We start from the raw sequence: 25170 nt of genomic DNA, 5'->3' as shown, positions 1-25170 counted from the left end.
TTTTAATTTGATTAAGTACTTCATGTTTACGAGATATTTTCAGATGGAATCTTCATGGAAAAGATCTGGATGAACAAGCGAAAGAAACCACTAATTATGATCGAAAAACAAGTGTTTGCGCAAACCACGAGTGACGAGAGATATTGGAATTGCAGCAAGAAGTCTTCAAATAGATGTCCGGCTAAACTGCGATTCAATGAAGAAGGACAACTGATTCATCATGAGCTGGTACATAATCACGAACCACCAGCGTTGTTTAAAACACAGGATGGAACCTACATCAAACTTTAGATGTCATATTTATTTATTCCACTATCCGTCAGTTGCACGAAAGTCCATTAAAATTAAAGCTTCATTAAATCTATTGCTATCACTTATTATCTTGTTGACAAAGAAAGAGACAGCAATAAATTTAAAGAAGTTTTAACTTTAATGTACCTTTGTGAAACTGACGGTAAGAAAGTCATACAGCTATATAAAAACTTAACAATAGAAAGAAGGCATAGTATTTATTTTGGGTTTAAGTGCAATTTTTTTAAATGTTGAAATAAGGCGTTAGTTACTTTACGACAATCCATGACATAAAATGTTACGAAAAGTAGGTAGCTTAATTTCCGCGAGATAGCTAATGGAGGCTTTGGACAATCGACACGGGTTTCGCCTTCAGGAGATGTGATGTTAATTAACTCTATCTTGCCACTGAACATTTAAGCATCTTATTGCTTTCTTAGATACTAGTATTAAAACAATAGACAAAAAGGTTTCTAGAAAACTGTTCTCGGCCTATCAGGCTTGTGTATTGTATGTGTTCTCTGTAAAATGTGTGTTTTGTGTTCGTACTTATTTAGGGGCAGCCAAGACGTTCAATGAGTCCGATTGTACAATTCGAAATATTCCGCAATTTGCGTTTTGGTGGTCCCTTAAAAATATTTTTTGGCTTTTTGAGTAGAGTAGGTAATTATTAAATTGAAGTGCGGTTAAGTAGTCATGATCTGAACTTAATATAAACCTAAATATTTAAAACTTAATACATATAGTTTTAAGATATTCCTATATTAATTGTTCGCCCCTTGGAAACATTAATAGCAATAATTTTGAACAAACTCCAACGGCAGTCTTGTGACATTCATTTGTTGTATTTTTTTTTGTTTGTTAAACTGTTTTAATATACGTATTTCTAGGAAAAAATATTTTTTACTCATTTGTTACACCATTAATGTAAGACATGTTGTATGTTTTTTCTTAACAATAGGATATAAGTAAATATAAGAATAACACACTCATATCTTACAATAAAGATTGTTATATCTATTGTACTTCATTCATTTATCTTTAGTAGCGGTTCTACCGTACCTACCTACTAATTAATCTGCGCATATCCACACCGTAATGTACTTACAATATTGCTCTGATTCCTTCTTTTTATGTTCTCACCTAATTTCTCTCCCTTTATTCACCTTATAAACTCCCTCATACTCTTCCTTATACGAATGTCCTCGCCTTTTACTCAACATATAGGTAAACTAACTTATCTCTTCTCCCTATGTATTCCGTTAGGTGGTTTCTCCTGTACTTATATGTTACCTTTTTACATCCGTATGTTTACCCCAAATTCCCTTCCCTATAATAACTGTAAACTCCCGTATATAACTTTATTTACTCCCCTATAAACTCCCTAATGTACCTACTCGACCTTTATATTCCCTCATGTATATTTACTATATGCTGCCTCATGTACCTGAATTATTTACCTAATGAATGTGAATAATACTTGAATTTTAGTACCTACACCAAAATTATTAAATACAAATTAATTTATCTGAGCATTTTTTTTTTCAGAAATGCATTATGAGATATTGTACACTCCTACCGGTAGGAGAATCATGATGTTCCATGACTACACCTTCTCAAATAGTTGGAAGTCCAGGTGCTGGTATTGCTCCAAACGGAAGGCCCGTAATTGTCAAGCTAGAGTCATCCTGGACATCTACGGCAATGTTAAAAGTTATAATATTGATCACAATCATACGTAGCGCGCTAATCTGATTGGTGCTATCAGCCCCAGGCTGATTAAGAAGAGAGATGTATGCTTCGTGGCTATGAGATTGAGATGTGGCAGGTGCTGTTTACCCGACACGGTCTGTCCGTGCATGGGTGACCATCTTGTCATAAGGAGTTCTTCCGTGGATCAACCACACTGAGAGGTAAAATACTTAGAACCTCGGGGCCCAATGGCAAGTTAGATTAGGTAGGTAAGATTCAAAATGACGTTATATGTAACATAATGATTTGTGTGACAAATAGGTGCTATATATTTTGTAAGAATGCTCAAGTGTAAATCTCATTCGGGGTGGCGCCACTGTCTATGTATGAAAACTCTTGTTTACCTTGCGTGAAACGAAACGCACAGCAATGACAGTCGTGTCATGTCAGGTTGACGGATGACGGGTAATGAATAACAAAAATAAACAAGGAGTGTATTAATTAATTTGATAATTTAACTATATATTAAACCCTAGTAATATTGTTGTTACGTGTGTACAAATTCTTACTAAATGTAAGCGGGAACAAAGTGACAGTGTCAGTTCGTATAACATAACCTAAAAATGTGCGCGGAGTTTCAAAAACTTTTTGTTTTCAAGTGTTTTTTACATAATATTTGGTGCGAATACTACTAATTCGTACTCATAAAGTGTGTCATTATATCCTGTTTTTTAATACACGTCTGTATTACCGGAATTCAGCGGTGTCATCAAGATATAGTGAGTACTCTAGTTCTAATTTATTTTTTATTATTTTCTTAACTCACTTTGGTTTGTATGGGTTTATTTTGTTATTCGTGCCCTTACAGACGACTGTGTGTTGTGGTGTTAATTTTGTAATAGGTTAAATACTATTTAATTAGGAGAAAGTGTTATTAGATTAGAAATGACCTACTTTTTATATAATTGCTCTGTACTTTTTGGTGCTTTTAATAAATTATTTAAAGTAGTCATGTGCAAATAAACATATATTAAGTATGCAATAAACTAAATTATAATTTGTAATTTTATTTTGATGTATTTTTTATATGAAATCTGTAATGTGTGCTATGGATATTTGTTTTTAATAATCATTGTTTTTGGCTAAATATATATTGTTAGGATCAATTGAATGTGCCTTCAAAAAGTGTGTATTATGTTTGTTTAAATAGATTTAAAACAATAAAAGTTGTTTGTAGTATAGCTAAGGATAAAAGCTGTATGTATTATAGTCATATTTGTATGTTGTAGGTTTTGAATAATTTAAAGACTTATTACTTGTGTTGTTAAAATAAAATTTTACTTTGGCATATCATTGTTTTTTTATTTTCTCTAGTTAGTCCTTTCCAATAACTTGCTGGCTTAAAGGTAAAAAGGAAATAATTATTTATATTTATAGTTTTAGAGCAATTGTCGGTGAACTACGTAACACCAATGAAAGCAGACTTCACCGAGAAACTGAATAAACTTGTTAGCCGCAAGAAGAGCAACAGCTTCTACTTCATGAATACTTCTCGGTACCAGGACTTGATCAACGAAGTGAAGGAAACCAAAAATAAATGGAATAAAAACTTTGAAGACTATAAAATACTTGCTAACTACGATATCTTGAACATTTGTGATAGGGAACGCTTGATAAAACCTCGGGATGAAGTTAATACTAATATTAAATTCTATGTGTATATGGAAGAGTTATTCGGTGTTTTACATACTATACATTTGTTGTTCAAACATGCAAATCTTGATGTGATGGATTCGGAACTGAAAACTAAGTACTGTAATGTTTCCAAAGAAGTTATCAAACTGTACTTGAGTTGTTGTAAAATATGTAAAGAGAAAAATTTTAAGTAATACGTAATAAGTTTAACAAAATATATTTATGCTTTGCCAAAACTGTATATTTTTAGTAAGAAAATATTATTTATGAATGAAGTGGTTTCAATTTATAAACATTTTAATGGGGAAAATGTGTTTTATTCTTATTAAAAGAAGGATATATTTGAAACATTTGGTACATTGGTTTGTCACTGGTTTTGATTTTGGTATTTAAGTTCATTATGAAAATCACTAGGTACTCCTGGTTTAATTATGCCCATTTTCACTAACAAATACCTAAATTAAGGGATCCCCTAAGAGCATTTACGGAACACTTAATAAGAATTTCGTTTTCACCAAAGTTTAGGTATCCCTTATCCATATTTATTTATGTCGAAATTGGGAGAGCCCTTATTCTAAGTAGCACTTAGATTAAGAGATTGTTCGTGAAAATGGGCATTAGAAAAACAAGCTTAAAAAGAACAAAGGTAAATTGGGATCCATTATGGAGGTACAAAGCATTGAATGATATGCTGGTTACTGAACTTCTACGATTCATGCTAAAGATCAGACATTGTAAAATAGAAGATCTCTTATGAGTTGGTTATTAAAAGGAAAACTAGAAAAAAAAATAACCTTCTAAAACGCTTATCTCTAAGTTAAAAAATATCCTCATACTACATTTATTTTCCAGTAAAGTTTATGATCTCAAGAGGGGGCGATCGTCTGATGAAATTGGGAGACTTCACATTCACCAGGGTGCTGCACCAAGGAGACCACTGCTATTGGTCCTGTTACACGCACAATAACCACGGCTGTCCTGCTAAAGTTTATACCGAACGAAATAGACTGATGTACGCGAAGAATCTCCATAATCATCCACCCACGGAGTTTTTTGTTTGACGTAATTTGTAAAGGTACGTTTTGATAGCTGGATTCTGACTGCACGCCCGCACGTGTCGCGACTGGCTGACATCGGCCGCAGCTGCACTACTGCCTTGTATGTATTTACATGAAACTGTTTTGGATCGATGAATTCCATGCTGTCGCTGCAATTGCGTTCGACAGTTGTAGGCGGCAGTTAGCAATCAAAACGAACCTTTATTTAGAATCAGCATAATAAATCTCACGGTGCTACCAACTTTTCTGGTCTTGCTTCTGTTTAGTTGTGAAATTTTGTAACATGAAATCATTTGAGTTGGTGGCACTAGTGTCTTCCTATTTTTTCTAGCGTGTGTTATTTATATGTATGTTCTATTCTTCATGAAAAAGATGCTGTGACTATATTTCAAGAATCAATCACATCATATTGCCTATCACGGTGTTTTGAGAAATGGCATTGTATGCGGAATAATTTGTCAAAAGCTCTCGTTGAAAACTCAAAGTATTCAATTTCACAAAACGTATGCTAGGCCCTCCGCAGTAAGTAAATCATATAAACCTCTAAAATTTAGCATTGTATCTTTTACTTTATGATGTAATTATTTATTGGGTATAGTAAAACCTTGGCTCTTTACAAACTTGGCTATTCGCCAAAAGGACTTAATCGCTAGAAAGTACTTACTCTTAAGCGCTCTTGATAAAGGAAGACAGATTTTACCTAGGCGACGTGGTCTCTTGTATGGCAATAACAGACTGTCTACCTTAGCAGATTTGTACATCCATGCTGTTAACATTTGGCTACATTCAGGAGCCGCAATATGAGACGTTATAGATCCAGACGCAATAAAGGAATAAATTCCTATTATCTTGCACAGACAGACGTCCATGCATGACTGGCTATAAACCTATTACAGTTTTCTAAAGCGTCTTGTAATTCGGCGCCTGGATTCAACTGCTGTATCAAAAATATTTAATGATTTCTATTCTAAATATTGCTTAAGTAGCTAGTCTTTTGTTGGCCTAAATATCACAAGTAAGAGTATTTTTCTTGAACGTTGTGTATTATATGCATTTGTCTTCGAATGGCAGTTCTCTTCTTTGTCATCATATATAATATTTAACTGAATTATCTTGCGAATAAGGTGCTAACATGTGATATAAACTGAACTTTGTGATCTCTGTATATTTTTGTAAATTCTTGCCTTTTTTCTCACTAGATGCTGTAGTACAAAACGTGGTGGCTTAATTCGATATAATTTCAGTATTAGTTCACTTGTGTTCCAATGCTCTCTATTTTAGTATTAAAATATATTTCAAAAGTTTACCTAGCGTCTTATTTTTCTACCTATTTTATGTACTGACAGCTGACTAAGTGAAAAGCCAGGTTGACCAACTCGACCACGGAAATCTCACATCAAAATATTAAAATATATATTTTTACGGTGCATCTCGGACGAAAAATATGGTCGAGTTGCTGATGTTATTTCTTATAACCTGTATACCTTAATTTGACCACCAAAAAAAATATAGGTAAGTCTTTATAAGACCTACAGTGAAATACAAAGTTCGTAAGTACTTGGTCATACTTGGTACTATAGCTAAATAATAAAAAAAACGGATAAACAGTGTAGAATATAATGATTTATTTACTACAAACATGGCTGTCAAAAACAAAAAAAAAATTGTTACATATTTAAAAATTTTGCTTCCTCTGTAGAAAAACTAGCATGAAACTCAATGGGGACTTAGGAAAAATCACAAATATGATAATATGCGAAGACCATGTAGAATCACGATATGATAATAAAAAAAGACAATAGTTAATGTTCAAGGAGGTATTTATTGGTATTAGTATTATTTCTTCTATTTAACGTACCAGTATGTTTTAAAAATAAACTATATACTAAAAGTTAATAATAAATTAGTACTTATTGTAACCAACAATAACAATTAACAAACTTTTATTTCGTAGGAGAAGAAATTAAAATTTCAGAGTTATGTATCAACTTATATAGAATCATGGTGAAAGTTAGACACCTGACCGTAACAATTAGTTTAGTAAGTCGATCGCAACAGGTCCAGATGATACATCCAATCCGTTCCGATGGACATTTAATAAAATCACATCCCAGCGATTATTTTCAGCAAACTTTTACTTATTTTCGGATACGGAAATTTCAACTTTATAACCATACCATTACACATAAGGCAAGGTGTAAGGCGCACATTTGTGTTCATCATCTCTTATGATAGAGTGATCTTTAGACATAATCAGAGTCGCCTTACATTGTGATCTGTCTTTACAAATCCAAACTAAGGAACCGTCTTTATTTTTTCTTTTTCCATTGTATCTATGCCCTTTGCGAATAAGCACTTGCTTACCCCTTTGTGAATTTACTATAAGAAATTCTTCATCTTGAGAACTAGATCCTTGGTCAGATTCACTTTCTGTAAATAAAAAGTCAGTTTTATTTAGTAAAATAATGTTTACTAAGTAACTATCAAGGCAAGTTAAAAAAATGTGAACTATAAAAGATCACAATTTTTATCTTAAATAAAAAATTATAGAATTATATTGTCGAAACCCTTCTCACTGGATTAATAAATTTCAGAAAAGTAAAATAAAACTCTCGTGAGTAAATAAAAAACCTGGGTTTTTGTAGGAAAATTATCATTTTTGTCCGATATAAAGAGTAGTCTAGAAGAAAAAACAGACGGAATTCTATACATACTTGTTCATGATCCTTTATTTTTTTACAGTTACATATGAAATTTCAAAAAATAATAGGATGGTTATGGTCGTTGATGGCTACAAGTTTTCCCTGCATTATTCAAGAAATTGCAAGGAACGTTGGCAATGCAGCAGACGAAGTTATTTTGGATGCAAAGCTGTCTTACACAAGGTTGAAGGCGTCGTTACTTATCAAAATAATAATCACAATCATAAGCCTTGATAACTGTTAAGATTGGACAAAAATATGTTGTATTATATCACCGGAAAATAACAAGATTCCAAAATATGGAAAATAACAAAATCTATAAGTTAAATCATGAACTTTCGTAGGATTCTAAACAAGAGATAAATTGTATTATTTTAACATACAAATTGTAAATCATTAAGTTTTCAGTTTTAATTTTTCCATATGATTGTATATCTCATTATAAGTTTGTGTACTTAACGTTAAAATGAGTTTTTTAATAAAAATTTTGCCATTCCGGGAAAAATATATTAAATATTATTTTTATCAAATAGAACTTGTGTTTTTATACTTTGACTAACTCTGTTGGCAGGTAACAAACCCAGGTAAATGATTTTCACTATTTTAAAGCTTAGTTACGAAATACCTACTAGATTTTCTTTTAATTATTCACCTATGATACCTTATGTATATTTATTAGTGGTATTAGTATATTTCTCTATCATATTTCAATAGCAATAATTTTGTTTTTTCAGGCAAAATAAATACAGCTCAGTGTCCTATCTGCAAAGACTTCGTGAGTGGGATCCACTACGGCGTACAGACCTGTGAATCTTGCAAGTCGTTCTTCAAAAGAGCTATTTCCTTCGACAAGTCCTCAACGTTCCAATGTCTGCAGATACATAACAAGGGGAAATGCAGGCTGTCTCCATTTCGAAGAAATTGCAAGTTCTGCAGGTTTCACAAGTGCATTAAAGCTGGAATGCTCCCCAATTTAGTGAGAATTAAGAAGGAAAGAGGAGGAAGAGCAGCTATTTATGTTAAAACGAAATTGTTTTAGTTAATGTTTTTACTAATAAAGTTTTCAATTAAATATTGTCTTATAATATCTCTTATCTGTATACGTGTCTAGCATATCAAGCTACTACAATTTGTGAAGTTTTCTTAGTAGATTTTCAACTTTATTTTTAAGGCATAAGGTTGAATGTTGATTGCGAAAATTTTACAGATTGCGGTAGCTTTATGTACTGGTGTCTACACACTTTAATTAGCATATTATATTTCTCAGTGTTTAATTAATTGTTGTTCCCTTTTAAAAAATATTTAATAACATTATTTTTAGAAATAGTCTGTTGATCATAACTAATTATTCTATACTTAATTGAACAAAGACAATTTTATTGATTAAGACATATTGAGAGTTCAAATCGAATGTGCTTCGATTATAGATAAATGTTGAGCTTTGAAAATAATAATAAGTCCACTTTTTAAAATCACTGCCAATTATTACGTAAGTTTTATAATTTGTCAAAATGTTGTAACTCGTTGTTTTTTTTTCAAAAAATTGGGAAAGTTTTGACTCAATGTATAAAAAGTGTGAGACTAATACAGTGCCAGGAGATTACTAGAAGTGTGAAAGTGCCTTTATGGTTAAAAATATCTGATGTATTACTACTAACTTAGTAGATATCAAAAGCAGCTAATTTGTTGATTTATACGATGTGATTTTCTACACTAATGTAATGAAGCGGATTTTTTTGTTTCTTTGTTTTCTAAAGGCTCGAAACTACTGAACCGATTTGAAAAGGCCTTTCATTGTTTGAAAGTTGCTCTCTTCTTGTGTAATATAGGCCACATTTTATCCCGGTGCGGGCAGCAGTTTGCGGATGAAACCAAGGGAAAATGGCTAGTTCTATATAAACATCACAATATGTAGATAATGTATGGATCTCGGAAATCAGGTTACGGACGTCTGTCGATCACATTAGATTTTTAAATAAATTGTACTTTCTGCAAGCTTATTTAGTAAGCACGATATTTCTTATCAAGCAATGATTTTATACAGGGTGCCATTTAAAACTTGGTAGCTCAATATAGTATTTAAAATATATTTTTTCATAGCTTATGATTCGTAGTCCTGCAATTTTGCCAATGTGAACAGAATTTTCCACCCTGTATACGATTTACAAGTAGGTTTGATATTTACAAATTTAAATTTAACTTAATTGAGCTGTCTAGGTAATACCCTCAGTGTTCATAGAATTAGGATTATTTACGGTGATTGTGAATTTTTAAATGTTTATAGTTAGGTAGCTAATTTTTAACAAAAAAATATATGACAAGGGTCTTAACAATGCAAATTGTATTATAATATTCTTCACATACCTAAGTATCTAATAAACAGATTCATTTAAAAAGTCGTTAGTAGTTAAATCTTTAATCTATTTAAAAAATATATATTTGAGTAGGTATAAACTATTGTTCAATTTTGTTTGTAAAAGTGTTCATATAACATAATAAATGTGTAGTTTTAGACAGGTTTGTCTAAAGTTATATTTTTTTCTAAGATACTTAATACATTTACCAGTAATAGATGTGTATAAATTGTTGCTTAAAAATTTTAAATAAACTATCTGTTTTTTTCCATAAGTACTGGTTTTATTTTAATATATTTTCCTACATTGGTAAGGTAATAATGAGTTTCTGTGAGTTTTTTAAGAACTAAAATATCAAGTCCACAGCTAGTGTTATAAAATTCATGTCAACTCGATTTATTTACCTATTCCCGAGTACAACGTTAAAAGAAAAAAAGAAAATCCATTTATTTTCCACATTTGCATAGTTGTGATTAAAAATCCTAATTCTTCATAATTATGTACATATTATCTTCTAACCAGACTTTCATCAACAAAAAATAAGTAAGATACTTATCAAAAACAAGTTAGGAAAGAATCGATGATGGCAAATGTTGATACTTAACGATATTTTAACATTTATAGTGCCCCGATGTCCTATCTGCGAAGATGTGACATCAGGAGTCCACTACGGAGTGAGGACCTGTGAATCCTGCAAACTATTCTTCAAGAGAACTGTACAACTGGACAGAGAAGCGTTTTACTCTTGTATCCGAAGCTATGACTGCATGGTTAATGTACAAACTCGGGCGTGGTGCAAACTCTGTCGGTTCAATAAATGTCTGAACGCTGGAATGAATACCAGACTGGTTAAAAAGTTGATGATAGATGCCGATACTCGGCCACGGCAGCCGATCTCATAAGGAGATTAGCCAACTGCGCAGGACATATTATAGTGCTCAAGCAGTTCAGCAGACACATGTGCACTCACTATTCCTTCACTCTCCTAGCCCGATGGGACGGTAATCCGACAGGACTCGAGAGAGATCAGGCATCATGCACAAGTGTTAACAATATCCCTAGATTTCAAAAGCACATTTTTGCAAAACAACTGTTTTCCCAAAGAAGTTTTCTATTCGGATGTTTACAAGTATTTGTATTAGTTATTATATTTTGGAGTTATTTTTTTTTAATAGATCGGGAATGACGAATGTCATTGACATGTGCAATTTAGGAATCATTAAACACCTAAGTAAACCTTTAGTTCAATGCTACTGATTTGTATAAGTATTTATTGTAACAATAGGATTGGATACTTTTTGTGATTATTTTTTCTTATTCGATTGTTTATTGTATAAATATTTTCTACATATGTGGTAGCTCTATCGTATTATTATTAAGTTTTCAAAGTTATTAATCGAGGTGCAATAGTTATTGTGCAATACTTATAGTTTTTTTATTTAACAAATACTTATTATGTATAATACTTTACCTAGCTTGTGGCAATAAACTTTTTTAGATTAATCTATATAATATATTGTATATTATTTTTTTTAAGAAACTTTCCCTATCACAAGAAGGTTGAAAAATATATTTTTTATATAGGTAAAAAACCCAGATTGAATTCTATATCATCAAACTACATATTATCAGGCTTACGAAAATTCTTCAAAGTGCTGACATTCAAAACTAATTTTGGATGCCTTATTAAAATATATTATGTACCTTATCCGTCCCACAAAAAAAAAAAAAAAAAAATAGCTATCCGGCATAAAATTGTAACTCGCACTTTTCTAGGTCTGAACTATTCATGAAAGTTCTAATCACTGATTTTATTTACAGAAAGCATAATACCCCGGTACAGTTGGTCAAGACAAGGCAACGCGATTATAATACTAGGCGAGCATAGATTTAAGAAGAGGTCCAAACATATTAATCAGAAGCACGAGACACATTGGGTTTGTAACAAATGCGATAAGGGCTGCAAAGCCAAACTTACAACAATTAAAGACGCTATTGTTAAAATGTATAACATACACGACCATAGAGGCTTGAGGAAAAATAAATGATATTTAGCTTTAATTTTAGTTAATATTTTATATTTAAATCATGTAAAAATGTCCATTCTTAACATTAATAAGTGCACTTAAATGTTTAATTGTTAGGCAAGTTTTACTCCTGTTGTATTGTTTTAGAGATTGCTATAGGCTTAGAAGTCCCTATATACAACAGTGTTATATGTATAAGTGGATTAAACAAATATATTGCAGTTTTTGACATTTTTTCTTTATTATTTTCCCAGTTTTTTTAACATGTCTTGTTATGTAACCTCCAAATTGTAGCACATTTTTACTAAATCCTGCTAATATTATAAATGTGAAAGTTTGTGAGAATGTATGGATGTCTGTTTGTTATTCTTTCACGCAAAAACGGAAAGTTCAAATTGGTTGAAATTTGGTACCTATGTATAACTGGATTAACACAGGCTACTTTTTATCAACACGCCATGCGGGCAAAGCCGTGGGTGGAAGCTAGTATTTTGCATATGTTTAAGTTAAGTTTTAAATGTTACCGACCCATCAACATTATGTACTCAATATTTATTTTTTGTATCATTTGATGATGAATTATTATATTAAGATATAGAACATTGTGACACCGAATCATCCTGTTTACATTGTAGAGATAGAATTTATTAATGACCAAATGTACACTTAATATAGGTAAATCATGTATTTTATAACGAAGATTACATGTTTTCATGCATGTTTTAATGAAATAGAAATCATATAAAATTATTTACTTATTCAATGCATTATGACTTACGGCCTCATAAGAATATTTTCTATTAAAATTATAGATGGTTGAGCTATGGCTTATTTTTAATGTATTACTATTACCTCGTTAGTGCATGTACATTCCCAATTGTTACCTGGTAAATAAATAACTTTCAGTTTTTTTTATAATTTCTTGAAGTTTGATTTCCTTGATGGTTTATTATGTAATAACTGCCCCTGTACGGTTACTTTTTAAAATTTGGCTCCATTGAAAAAACAAACGAAAAAAAAAACAATTAATATATGCATTTTCTGAGAATATATTATAGAAAGGTTTTATAAGTAAATATGCTTTTTTTCTTACAAGAAAAATAACATTTAAAAATCTTACATGTTTTCAACAATGCAGCAATGGAAGAATAAGACATACATCATTCTTTGTATGCAGAATCGACTTATAACACAATTTGAACTAAACTCAAATCCAACAAATAATAATCAATGGTTATGTTCATTTTTAATTACCACAATTTGATCATCAATAGTTACAAGAACGGCTTTACATCCTTTCCTTTGTTTGACACATCGCCATCGACCACGTGATCCCGTCTCCCTATGTAGACTGTACTTCTGACCGTCTAGAATAATCTGACGAATTCCTGATGTAGTCAGAATTTCTGAAATTGGAAGGTCATATTTAAATAGGTAGTTAGAAGAACGAAAGCTTTGCTTGATGGCAGCACGCAAAAAGCTGAAAGTCGTTGCACAAAAAAATGGCAGATTATTAGCAAATCAAATTAATGAGTATTGAAAAATGCGCGTGAATTTGGGAGTCAGTAGCGAACCGCCATTAAGATTGGATAGTATTGTAAGTCAGAGTAACAGGACAACAGTCCTTTTTTACCACACATAAGTATTTGTAAAAAATAAAACTAACACCGTCTTACCACAAAAACTTTTAAACGTCAGTTTATGCCTTGTCTAAAAAAATGTCAAATTATGACGTTGACATATGGTTCATTTTGCAGCCAAAATTTTATTAGACAAGTGTTAAACAGGGTTTAAAGTTTTTGTAGTAAGGCCCACAATGTTTAGTGACATAATATAGTCTTTATTCTACGACAATTACTTTGGTAATGTTACAATTGAGATCAATAATTTTGGCATCATAGTCCTAATAGGTACCTAATCTAGTTACATCTAAACTTTAAGTTATCCACGTCTAATCAGATTTTATCCTTTATAAGTAACACTGAGTGTTTACATATGATTAATAAGTATAAATAGATCAATACTGATACATGCTAAAATACATTAAAATCCAGTTGCACCAATTAACTATAACGATACCAAACCATAACCAGCCGTATGCTTGCCACCCGGCAATTTGACAACTGAAAATGGTTCGGTTATCGTTATAGTTAAATGGTACAATTCATCGTTACACATTTAATGACTAGATGATAGATTAAGATGGAATAATGTTGTGTTAATAATATATTAATTATACAAAGTATTTAAACAATTCCGTTAATTGATTATTTCGCAGAAAATACATTTAAGTAGAAACACATTTAGTGAATATTAGATTAATTATTGGTTAAAGTACACGGAGATCTTATGACTGTTTACCCGACTTATTCATACAGTATTCCTATTCTATTACATTTATTAATGTTATAATGAAATTGAATAGACACAGATAAATAGTTTAAAATCTAATGAGTAATAAATGAATTCCATTATATATGTAGGTATACCTAATATGACACGTATATCTAATCACTAGTTTTTGCATATTTGCAACTAATCTGAGTACTTAATACTATACCAATACACCTATTAAATAGTGAGTATATGTGATTAAATCGAGTACATATTAAAATTGTATATTCTCAAAAAAATATCGATATAATATATCAATATTATAAATTCTACCAAACTTAGGAATAAAATATAATTTTATTATATAAAATGTAAAAAAATATCTTACTTTAGGACAGCCTGTTTTTAATGACAAAAATAATTTCTAAATAAAAGTAAGTGTATAATTTTTACTAGAAAAAAGTAAAAGTTTACTTTAAGTACATTTTTGATTCTTTGGTTCAATTCTAGGGGACTCTAGGCTTCGTACAAGATCTAAGGTCTTAAAGTAAAGAAGTTCTACAAACATAATTTGGTCTGTCCATGCATTCGGTGGTATTTTATTTCTGCTTTCTTATTCTCTAGATTTTCTTATTTATTATCGTTTTATAGATATATGTTGGGAATGTGTGAAGTTAAAAAGATGGGCTTGTTGCATTTTTAAGCTTTAGGCATAGTAGCTTAAGTTGTAGCAGCTTCAGCCGTAGCGGCTTCAGCCGTAGCGGCTTCAGCCGTAGCGGCTTCAGCCGTAGCGGCTTCAGCCGTAGCGGCTTCAGTCGTAGCAGCTTTAGTCGTAGTAGCTTCAGTCGTAGCAGCTTTAGCCGTAGCAGCTTTAGCCTTAGTAGCTTTAGTCGTAGTAGCTTTAGTATTTCGTTTACGTTTAGGGGCACCGTTATCGAAATGTAAGCTACTAAATTCCGTTTTGATAATATCAACATAAGTATGATAGTTGCCATATTGTTTATGTTCTTTGATGCAAGTTTGCTTATAGTCTATGTAAATATCGGCCTTAGATTTCCAACTAGCAATATGTTCTCTACCTTCCTCGTCAGTTTCTCGAGGTAGAGATCTTATATGTTTGCGGATAGCGTCTTTGATTTGTGGTGGAATGATTCTGTTGGTATGTTTTCCTCTCATGTCTTTCTTAATTTCTCCTGTAGGAGTTTTCTTGGCAACAACGCTTCTAATCACCCATGGAGTGATATCTAGGGTGTTCAAAAAGAACGTCTTGCAAACCCTTATTTTCTCACCTTTCACGATCATGTGGAAAGCTTGATTCAGCTCTCGCCTAGTCTTTCGTGTTATATTCACAAAAACTGCTTGTATCGGATCGATTCGGTCCTTTATGTAGGTCCACTGCATATGCAAATCACCAAGGCCCCAGTATTCTTTGAATATTTTCAACCTTTCAGGTTCCGGAATCTTTTCTAGGCATTTGAGTCGACACTGATCATTGCAGGGTGGCTTCAAGCGTTTTGCTTCAACAATTTTATTTTTGCTTTCGTAAGCTTCTCCCCTGTTTCTGAGATATTTGCTTAGATTTCTTTTCCAGTAGATTGGATTAGCCTTTTTAGGTTTCTCATCAGAAGTTGATGGTTCCTGAGAGTCTTGAGATTCTAGGAGTCTTGCTGCATTTTGCCCTTCTATTTGCGCAGCTCGTTCTTCCTCAGTTAGTGGTACTGTTTCAGCAGTCGATTCAGTATTTTCTTTGGCCTTTGCTTTAGCAAGTTCATTCAATTTGATATCGGACGATGAGTCGCTTGATGATGATGATGACGATGAGCTCGAAGAGGATGATGATGAAGAACTGGATGATGATGACGATGAAGTGGATGATTGGCTGTTTTCATCTTCTTCTTTTACAACTATTGGTATCTTATCTTGTGCAACTGTTGTAGTCTCATCTTGTACAATTGTTGTCTCACCTTGTGCAGCTGTTGCGATCTCATTTTGTGCAACTGGAACTATGAACACATTATTTTGTTATTTTTGTTCTGTGAGGTCTTGTTTTCTTACATCTATGAAAAAACTTTGTAATGCTTAAACTGTATATAGGTAACAGTCATTCATTTATCATTATCCCACATTGGTACAGGATTATGATACATTTCATGACTGTTTTACACATGCCTTTAAGACTAGCTTATGATTACGAATTTCTATGAAAAGGAGAAATAATTAAGAAAAATGTTTTCAAATTTATTTATTTTCATGTGACGACGATATTAAAACAAATCTCACAAATTGCATTGTCTTTATTACATGTGTATGTATAATTCTTTGAAGCAATAACATTTTATATTGTAAAAAGAAAAAACAAAAATAATTCATAAAATAGACTTAGGTAAAACATAAATAAAAGTATATTTCTGCATATTATAAAACAAATGGAGCTTTCCAGGTGTATTATCATTGTTATATTAAAAACCTATAACCTTATAAGTATTAATTTTTGACGACAAAATTTATTAATAATTATCATTATAAACAGCGTATCCTGTAAAAGGAAGATGGTTGTGAATTCCTTTGCTACCAATAATATCTGTTTCTGTAGTATCCACAGTCACTTTGCAGCCTCTGTAAGCTCTCTTAGTGCATCTCCATTTCATAAGATGCCCTAATCGGTACAGCAAAGAGTATTTGTGACCTCCGCAATACAAATTAAAGTGACCTTTGTCAGATTTGACGATCTTCAGTTGACCTGGAATGTGCAATCAGTATTTAGTAAGCTGCATATTGTTCGAATAAATAAATACCTACTTCTTGATTAAAATATTATACTTTTTTTCTCAATCTGTTGAGGGTGAAAGCGTGACAACCAATTTGCCTTCATATTATCGAGTAAGAAATTCATCAAATAGTTTCGAATCGAATTAATAAGTTATACCATGTTATACCTACAATTAAACGTGCCGTTTACTCAAAAATAAAATAATAATTATATGTCACATAGGTATATACCACAGGGAACTTTAAATCCGTATGTTATTTATAAAAGACGCAAAAATGAAATGGACTTTATTAGATTTTACAAGCATTTACATAATTTACATACAAGTTAACATTACATTGAGATCTTAAGAGTTAGATATCACTAGCCAAATATTTAACGTTACACAGTCAGGATAGAGTAACATTTTGGACCTGAATTTCCACAACCATTTAACTACATACATTTTGTACAGAGAGTATATTTAATTATTGAGTGATCATTTTGATTGCTAATTAATTGGCATAGTCAGTAAATGAATCCACAATGACAATTATTTCGGTCATATAATGACATCCTGGCCGATTGTCGGCCACGCGACTGTTCTAGTAGATCAGCCAGCCACGCAGGACATATTATAGTGCACAAGCATTTGCGCTGACACAGGTGTACTCTCTATTCCTTCACGGCAATCCTACACGACCGGAGGGAGATCAGGCGCAGGACCGACATGAGCATGCTCTCCGAAGCTGTGTATCAATCACCAACTTTCAGGTTCCGGGATGCTTTATGAATGTTTCTAAAACCTACGCGAGTATTTTTTTTTGTTTAAGGCGAGGAAGTGGTCAACAATAATTCCATAACCGGCACGCGCATCTAAGGCGCCAAAAGGGGTCGGAGCGTCTGAGCGGGGCGAGGATAACAATACGCGCGCTAGCTTATAACTAAAAGTCGTAAGCGACAAAATGGTTTTGTAATTTTAATATTTAGAAATGATAATTTAATAAAAATTCCTACTACAATTTTAAAGAGTATGTATATACTCAACTACTAAAAAAGTTAAGAGGCTTAAATCGGTCCCGTTTGCCCATAATATGTGAATCTCTTTTTAAAAAGAGGTATGTTTGATATATTTTTCTCTGTTATAAAAGTTACCTAATCATGTTTCTACAACTAACAAAATAAGGTTTATATCATGAACTTTCAGGTAACCAAGTTGTATTTTGATCCGTTTTGTATTTACTGAGAAAAATTGACATCCTTGGCGCCAAAAATTCCAATTCGTCCTCTTAACCTAACCCGGTAAGTGAGTCCTTGTGCATAGCAGTCGCACTATGCGACGACTATTATGTTAAGTTGTATTAAATATGCACTCTGTACGTCTAGCTACGATAAGTTTTATATATTTAATTATAACATTTATAATATGTTCAGAATAATAGACAGCTCTTCGTTAATATTTGTGAGCTTTAAAATACTGTTCATTTTATGAATATGAAGGAATTTTCCTATTAATGTTTTAATTACAGCAATGGACAGATAGTTCGATATTTTAAATATTAAAACGCCATGAAAAATATAACAACACGAGTAGGTTTATGAAATAAATGAAATAGTTCTTTAACTTCTAAATACTCAGACAATATTTAACGATAAAGTTCTACCTTATCGAAGTAGCTATTTTATGTTTTGAGATGGCTTTACATTATGATTATATTTTGCTTGAAGTAGGTAATAAGTAGGTCTATCACTTAATGTTTCACAAAGTGGAGTATCTATAGGTAATCTGAATTAGGTAAAGCTGTCGCCCAAATATGTGCAAGTTTTAGATATATTTACAGACATATTATGCATCAATATACTGTATTATTTCATTGAGAGCTTGATCGCAAAGTTGTCAATGGATATTGAAGCAGAATGGCGACAACGTAATGAAAATTCATATCTGCACAGTTATAAGACCGACCTTACACTCGTAAGTTCTGCTTAAGTATTTTATGTAATTCTTACGATAAATAGTCCTTTAAATAATACCCCCGATAAAAAAAAAAACCCTTCGTAGGTCGCTTAGAACTTCTTACAACTTGCGAAAGTTACGCAATTTTTACAGAAGCAGCTTACAAGTGTAAGTTCGGGGTATGGAAACACTTATAATATAATATGTATTTATATGTATTTTGGAATAATATAATTTACAACCAGTTAATTTCACAACAATTATACACATTGATACATGGATGCCATTTATGACAAACCAACAGTCCAGATATGATTAAAAATATCGATTATGATTTACTTTATATCGATGTATCTTCTTACGAATTTAACTGAGATTATATTAGGAACTTAGTTACTTTTAAACATAGAAGAAATATTAACTAAAAGAAATAAACGGATAAAGGCTACACGTGTCTCAGATTGTAGAAACGAACAATGATTTTATAGTGCCAATTTGCCTAAACGTTCTTAATAAAATATAAATTAAGCTAAAATAAGACCTCGTAAATAAATATTACCCTTTCGCCACATTTACTTAAAATCTGCATACGTTTAATAACTGATATATTAGAAGCTAACTTACTGTCGCATCTAAATATTTCAAGAAATCATAGTTATAGTCTCTGACGAATTGTATTACTTTTTCAGAGAAATCCACGGACTGCTATCCCGACCTTACATCGGACGAGTCCACAAATGGCTCATCTCAAGTCTCGTCTGACGTCAGACCCCAAGAATCAGAATTCAGAATCTTACAAACTCCAAGAGGAGACATTCTTTTACGAAACGGGTTCGAATATTTTAAACGATATATTTATGCTGATGGCAATACTGTGTGGCAATGTTTGAAGCCGGGAGACTGTTGTGCCACGATCATTACTAGAGGGAGTCTGATAGTCGATGAGCAGACACATAAGTGTAACGTGGAATCTGAGAGGAATAGGCTCATGATAAAGCAGTTACAACTAAGATGGATGCCGTTTATGCAAATGCTGACACTTATGTAAAAAAAGTGTGTATTTTATGTGATGTGTGATGTAGTTTGGAAAAAGATATTAACTTAAATACAACTTTTATTTGTATTCATGTGTGTATGTTTAATAAATTAAATGAAAAAGTAATGTGGCCCCCATTATCTTATTCCATTATAAAGATTATATTCTAAAGGAAATAAATGTGGTGACCAGTATTATAAATCGATGTAAATGCATTTATGTATTTTAAAATTAAATCGAAATTGTTATCAATTTTATCGATGTGCTATTTTAGAAATACATCTTCAAAAACAGTAGTTGTTATCAATTTTATGTATGTTGAAAAATTATAGCTATGAAGTCATTAAAACATAAGTACTTTATGTAAAAAAAAACTCTCGTCCGTATTATTGACGTTTTTGACAAATTGACACTTTATGTTCATATTTCTAAAATCTGAGCTTATCTGCTACACAAAGACTAACTTTAATAAAAAATACTATTTCTCTGTAATAGACATTTATATGGAATACTTAAGGAACTTAATAAATAGTCGATTATACCCGCATTCAAATGCAATTTATAATAAGATTTTATTTAATGTATGATTATATTAGGAAAAAAAATGTTATGTACTTGACGGAATGTAAAATTAATTTGTGAGAATATTTTGTCAATAGTGTATGATCTTAGAAAACATAGAATAAGATATACATATTATAAAAGAAAGCTGTTTTACCTTTGTTTAAAATGTAAACAATTTTGCCAAATCTGTACAACTTTATACTGCTCTGAAGAACCTGTTATTTTAAAGATTATTTTATATGTAGACTGATTATTTTAAGCTGGTGGTAAATATTGTTTCATTCTTTGACATTCAATGTCAGTTATATTTAAATTATCTGTAAGTATTTTTCAAGTCGAACAAAGATTATCTATATCTTATTTGTAATAGATTTTTCACAAAACTTGTTTACACTTTACCAAACGAAAAAAAAGTTGAATACGGGTTTTATATAGGAACAAATTTTATGTTGGAGGGTGTGTGTGCTTGTTTTGCTTGTCAACGACAGTATGTCCTATGGTGACAACAATGGCGTGACAATTCCTTGACTTACTGTCAGCACATAACCATTTCACTCGTGACGAACAAACCGAATGTCGAGTATATCTGTAGCCGCGAATCTTCATAATCTTTGCCCCGATCTCCGATGTGTAGAATATAGGACGATCTGCTGAAAAAATATTGTATTTATAGTTCGGCCATTCAGAGAATGCGTTCCTGACACGTCGCGATTGAACTGACGACGTAACTTTGCAATGGCGTTGCAGTTACGATAAAAATATTTTTGCTGGTTGTTTACCGTTTTAACAATTGAGGAGCATTAAAACAACATTATTATATCAATAATCAATGAATGTAGTTACGTCGTCAGTTCAATCGCGACGTGTCAGGAACGCATTCTCTGAATGGCCGAACTATAGTTGTATAAAATATTCTAGAAATAATCAAATAATTTATTAATGTGTTTAAATATTAATTGTATTGTATTATCTAGTCGTTATTGTATAACCATGGTACCATTTAAAAAATAAAATAATGTTTAATGACAAAATAGTTTTATTTATCTCCCAATAGAACTTTGAAACACAACTCTGCAGTGAAAGCGAAAAAACTGGTTATATTTTTGTGTGACAACAAAAAATAGTTGTTCTCTCATTATTAACTCTGCAACACGAATGCTTGCCAGCAACTCGACAGCATATTGATACAACTTTGTTTAGGAACAGTAATTAATTTACCATGAATACTTAACTACCTATTAAAAACTTAACGATCATGAGCAAAAAAAAACTTTCGAACAAAACAATTGTCTCTTATGGTAAGTTGCACCATTCAACTATTAACAGTAACCGAACCATCTACAGTTGTCAAATGACCGATTTCACCAATGGCCAGCAATTTCACAGCTGGTTAAATTTTAGTTCTCAACCCTAAGGAAGGTGGTTATGAAAGTTTTTGCTTTTAATGAGAATATCGTCAATAGTATAAGCGTTCGCAGGGCACCTGTGCTTCCGACAACGCCATCTAATTCTACCATTGTTAGTCCTATGTCTTACAAGTAAAAAACCGTTTAAGTCTAAAGCTGCAGTTCCGTGAGCGTTTTTCGTGAATCGAGCTGTAAAAAAAAACACGAGAAATTACACGATTTTTGTACAAAGGCGCTGCTTTACCTGAGTGTAATGTAACGTTAGAGACTCGAAATTGAGGAAAACGTCATTAGACTGCATCTACTCTTCGCTTAGCAGTCACTTCTACGCTACGGGAAGCGTTTGATAAATTCTGATAAGCAAAGTTAAATGACAAGAATTGTTTTTAAAGCTTTATATATTTACCCTTCTTTATGATCAGTTTTCCTTCCCAACTGAAAATTTTAATGCTTGAATGAAGTGAAAATATTGTTCTTATTCATTCTTAATTTGTATCCCTCGTAAAACTTATGTCCGAGTCTGTAACGTTACATTACAGGCGAATGCCCTATAGGAGAGCATCCTATCCTAAGATACTTACCGGAGTCAAATTACCTATATTTTACGACTTCTACTATTCATATCCAACGATAGAATGTTTGTAAGACTTTGTTTTATAACTACGTACCCACATAGAAAGCGACTATGAAATAATAATATGTAAGTGCGAATAAAATACAGTAAAAAAAGAATAATCGCCACTTTAGTTCACAACTCATATATTTGTTTAAAAATACAACAAAATGATATATTATATTTGTTCAACTATTCATTTGTTTTCTTCATCGATTTATTTGTCATTAGAAAAAAGTATTTATTCACAGTTGTAAGTAAATCATTAAATAAAGAATTTATTTAATCACAAAACAAAGAAAAGCTTCTTTTCAATTTATATACCTACCTACTAACCAGTAATCTAGAATATACGCTCACTGGTTATAAAAAAGGGTCAGTTTATTAACACAAAGCAACAAACACAAAATGTTGATCCGTGCAGATCAATTTAATCAGAATGGTTTTTATTAAAAGGGACAATAGTTTGCTAGATTCCCTGTATCTATATTTCGTAACGGTCCAGAATTTAGTGCTACTTGATCATGGAGAACAAAATGACCAGCGGAGATGCCATAAAGCAAAATCTCCTAGAAAACTAGCCTGACAGAACGCCTTTGGCACCTATCTTTCCTTCTTCCATTTACCTCATGTATTAAAAAATTTGAGTTGGTGGATGATTATGTTCATTATTGCATCTGACAACTACATTATCAATGGTGAACGCAAATGCGGTGCACCCGGGGCGTCGGCAGCGCCATCTTGTTTTGCCGCTGGTCGTCATTTGTTTTAGAAGCTTGTACCCGTCTATTATTACCATGTGTGCTCCTCGAGATGATGTCATGAAGAACGGCTCTGAAGATAAAGTAAATGTTGTTAATGTACCAAAAATAGATTTAAAGGTTTACCGAGTTCGATACAGACAAGGGATGCTATGGAGGCGGATTGTCTTCACATTGTCGAATTTAGATGAGTTTTTAGTTCATTTTGATACTAAGCTGAGATAGAGGTTTTCACACTTTGGGCTGTGTGTTATCAGTAATACTTACCTCTCCTGACCATAGATTTAAAATAGGTTCGCGCCCTGCGCTCTGACTATGAATATTATATAGGTCATAGGTTTAATTAATGTGTTAAAAACATATTACAAAAAAAAACTATTATTATTCCATATTTTTACTACGTTGTATACGTTTATATAATACGTAAGACAAACAAACTTATAGGTACAATACAGCCCCGTGGAAAACGGAGTGAGAAAATCACCCTATTTCCAAACTTCCACACTCATAAAATTGGGGTACATTTTTTAAACTTTATGAACCTGGTAATCTTTTAGACCTAATTTTACTCAAGCATCAGCAGTGAATATTTAGAAATTCATCTACATCTAAACGAAAAAAAAAACATTTTTAAAAGCGCACATCAATGACCTAATGACATATTATCTTATTGGCCTTATTCATTTTAAAACAGTTAAGCAATACCTACTGTTATTTAAGTCAGTCGATCTTAAACAAACTTTACCTTTAGATAGACATCAAGCTACTCTATGTTTCTATAATCTAATTATGTACTTAAACAGTGGTGTCCAACAACACGAGTAGGTTTTAAGATAAATACAAATATAATTCATAGAAGCATATTAAGTTAAGGAGCCCAACCAGAGGGTATCAGGCTGCCCATGTAACTGGATTGAGGATAGATAGGCAGTCGCTCCATTCAAAACACTTAGCTGCATTTTAGACTATAAGTCGACCCCAACATAGTATGGGAAAAGACAAAAGAGGGAGTCTTATAAGAGTCTTTTCAGAAGACTAGTCAGACGATGAAGGTCTAATAATAATGGCGTCCACGGCCAATTTCGGCCATGGCGGCTGTTCTCATTTAAGATCAGCCAGCTGTGCAGGACATATTATAATGCACGAGCATTTGCGCAGACACAGGTGCACTCCCTATTTCTTCACTCTCATAATCCGATGGGACGGCAATCCGACACCACCGGAGAGCGATCAGGTCTAATATCTAATCCTCTTATCTCCGGTTAGGTGGCGGATGATTATGTTCATTAGAAGTTTTGACAATTTCGTCATCTATAGTGAAGATGACAGCCGTGCACCCATGAGTTACTCTCTGACACCACCAGCGGGTCTTAGCGCCTGAGGTGCGATGTTTGTGGAAGATATGACCGTAGACGCTAATGGCTGGAGCTCCTCGACGCGATGTTGTGAATACAGGTACTGGAATTTGAAGAAATGTTGGGTTAGTAAATGAAAAAGGAATTAGAGTATTTTTTCTCAGCGACAAAAAACTTGGTTCTACAGTTCTCTTTCAATTAATTTGATAAGAGATAGAATGATCTCTCGCTTGGTTTAAACGCATATTAGTATATGCCAGTGTCTTAAGAAGCTGATGCTTTTATTTTAAATTTAATTTTAAGTTTACGATTTATGTAATTGGCTGTTAAAGCCGTGTAAGTCGAATAAATAAATAAATAAAATGTTAAACTATTATCAATATCGGGACACTTGGTATACACTGAGTTTTAATGGACATTCAACCAATCTCGTAAGGGGTATAAATAAATAATTTATTTTCATTGTGTATACCTAGTATATTTCGATTAACATTATTAAGAATTACATGTAAAAATATTCATCTATACATAAGAAAATAAATTAATTTTAGGTATAATTAAACAATGTTTTTTAAA

At 32.2% G+C, this 25170-nt stretch overlaps 1 protein-coding gene and 2 long non-coding RNA genes across 6 annotated transcripts in view; 2 read left to right on the top strand and 1 right to left on the bottom strand.

Moving 5' to 3' along the window:
* The window catches only part of LOC124634364 (modifier of mdg4-like), a 486707-nt gene that overhangs the window by 135826 nt on the left and 325711 nt on the right, over positions 1–25170 (bottom strand). Inside the window, exon 5 of one of the 3 annotated variants that reach the window (XM_047169924.1) lies at positions 13639–16156. The exons of the other annotated variants lie outside the window; for them this stretch is intronic. Within the exon in view, the coding sequence (XP_047025880.1) occupies positions 14874–16156 (1283 nt within the window). The 3' untranslated portion in view covers positions 13639–14873. Of the gene's footprint in view, positions 1–13638; positions 16157–25170 lie in introns of those variants that run through there. 3 annotated transcript variants of the gene reach the window in all.
* LOC124634380 lies at positions 1345–12738 on the top strand. 2 transcript variants are annotated; one of them, XR_006984860.1, is made up of 2 exons: positions 1345–2762; positions 11614–12738. It is a non-coding gene; the product is annotated as an uncharacterized LOC124634380 (long non-coding RNA). The 2 variants fall into 2 exon arrangements; XR_006984859.1 differs by lacking the exon at positions 11614–12738 and adding an exon at positions 3421–3988.
* Positions 18724–21485, top strand: LOC124634381. The gene is made up of 2 exons (XR_006984861.1): positions 18724–21131; positions 21360–21485. It is a non-coding gene; the product is annotated as an uncharacterized LOC124634381 (long non-coding RNA).

The sequence above is a fragment of the Helicoverpa zea genome, chromosome 11, assembly GCF_022581195.2.
Source record: "Helicoverpa zea isolate HzStark_Cry1AcR chromosome 11, ilHelZeax1.1, whole genome shotgun sequence".
In the NCBI taxonomy this organism is placed as follows: domain Eukaryota; kingdom Metazoa; phylum Arthropoda; class Insecta; order Lepidoptera; family Noctuidae; genus Helicoverpa; species Helicoverpa zea.
The sequence above is the reverse complement of the archived record's forward strand: the minus strand, read 5'-3'. Positions and strand labels throughout refer to the sequence as shown.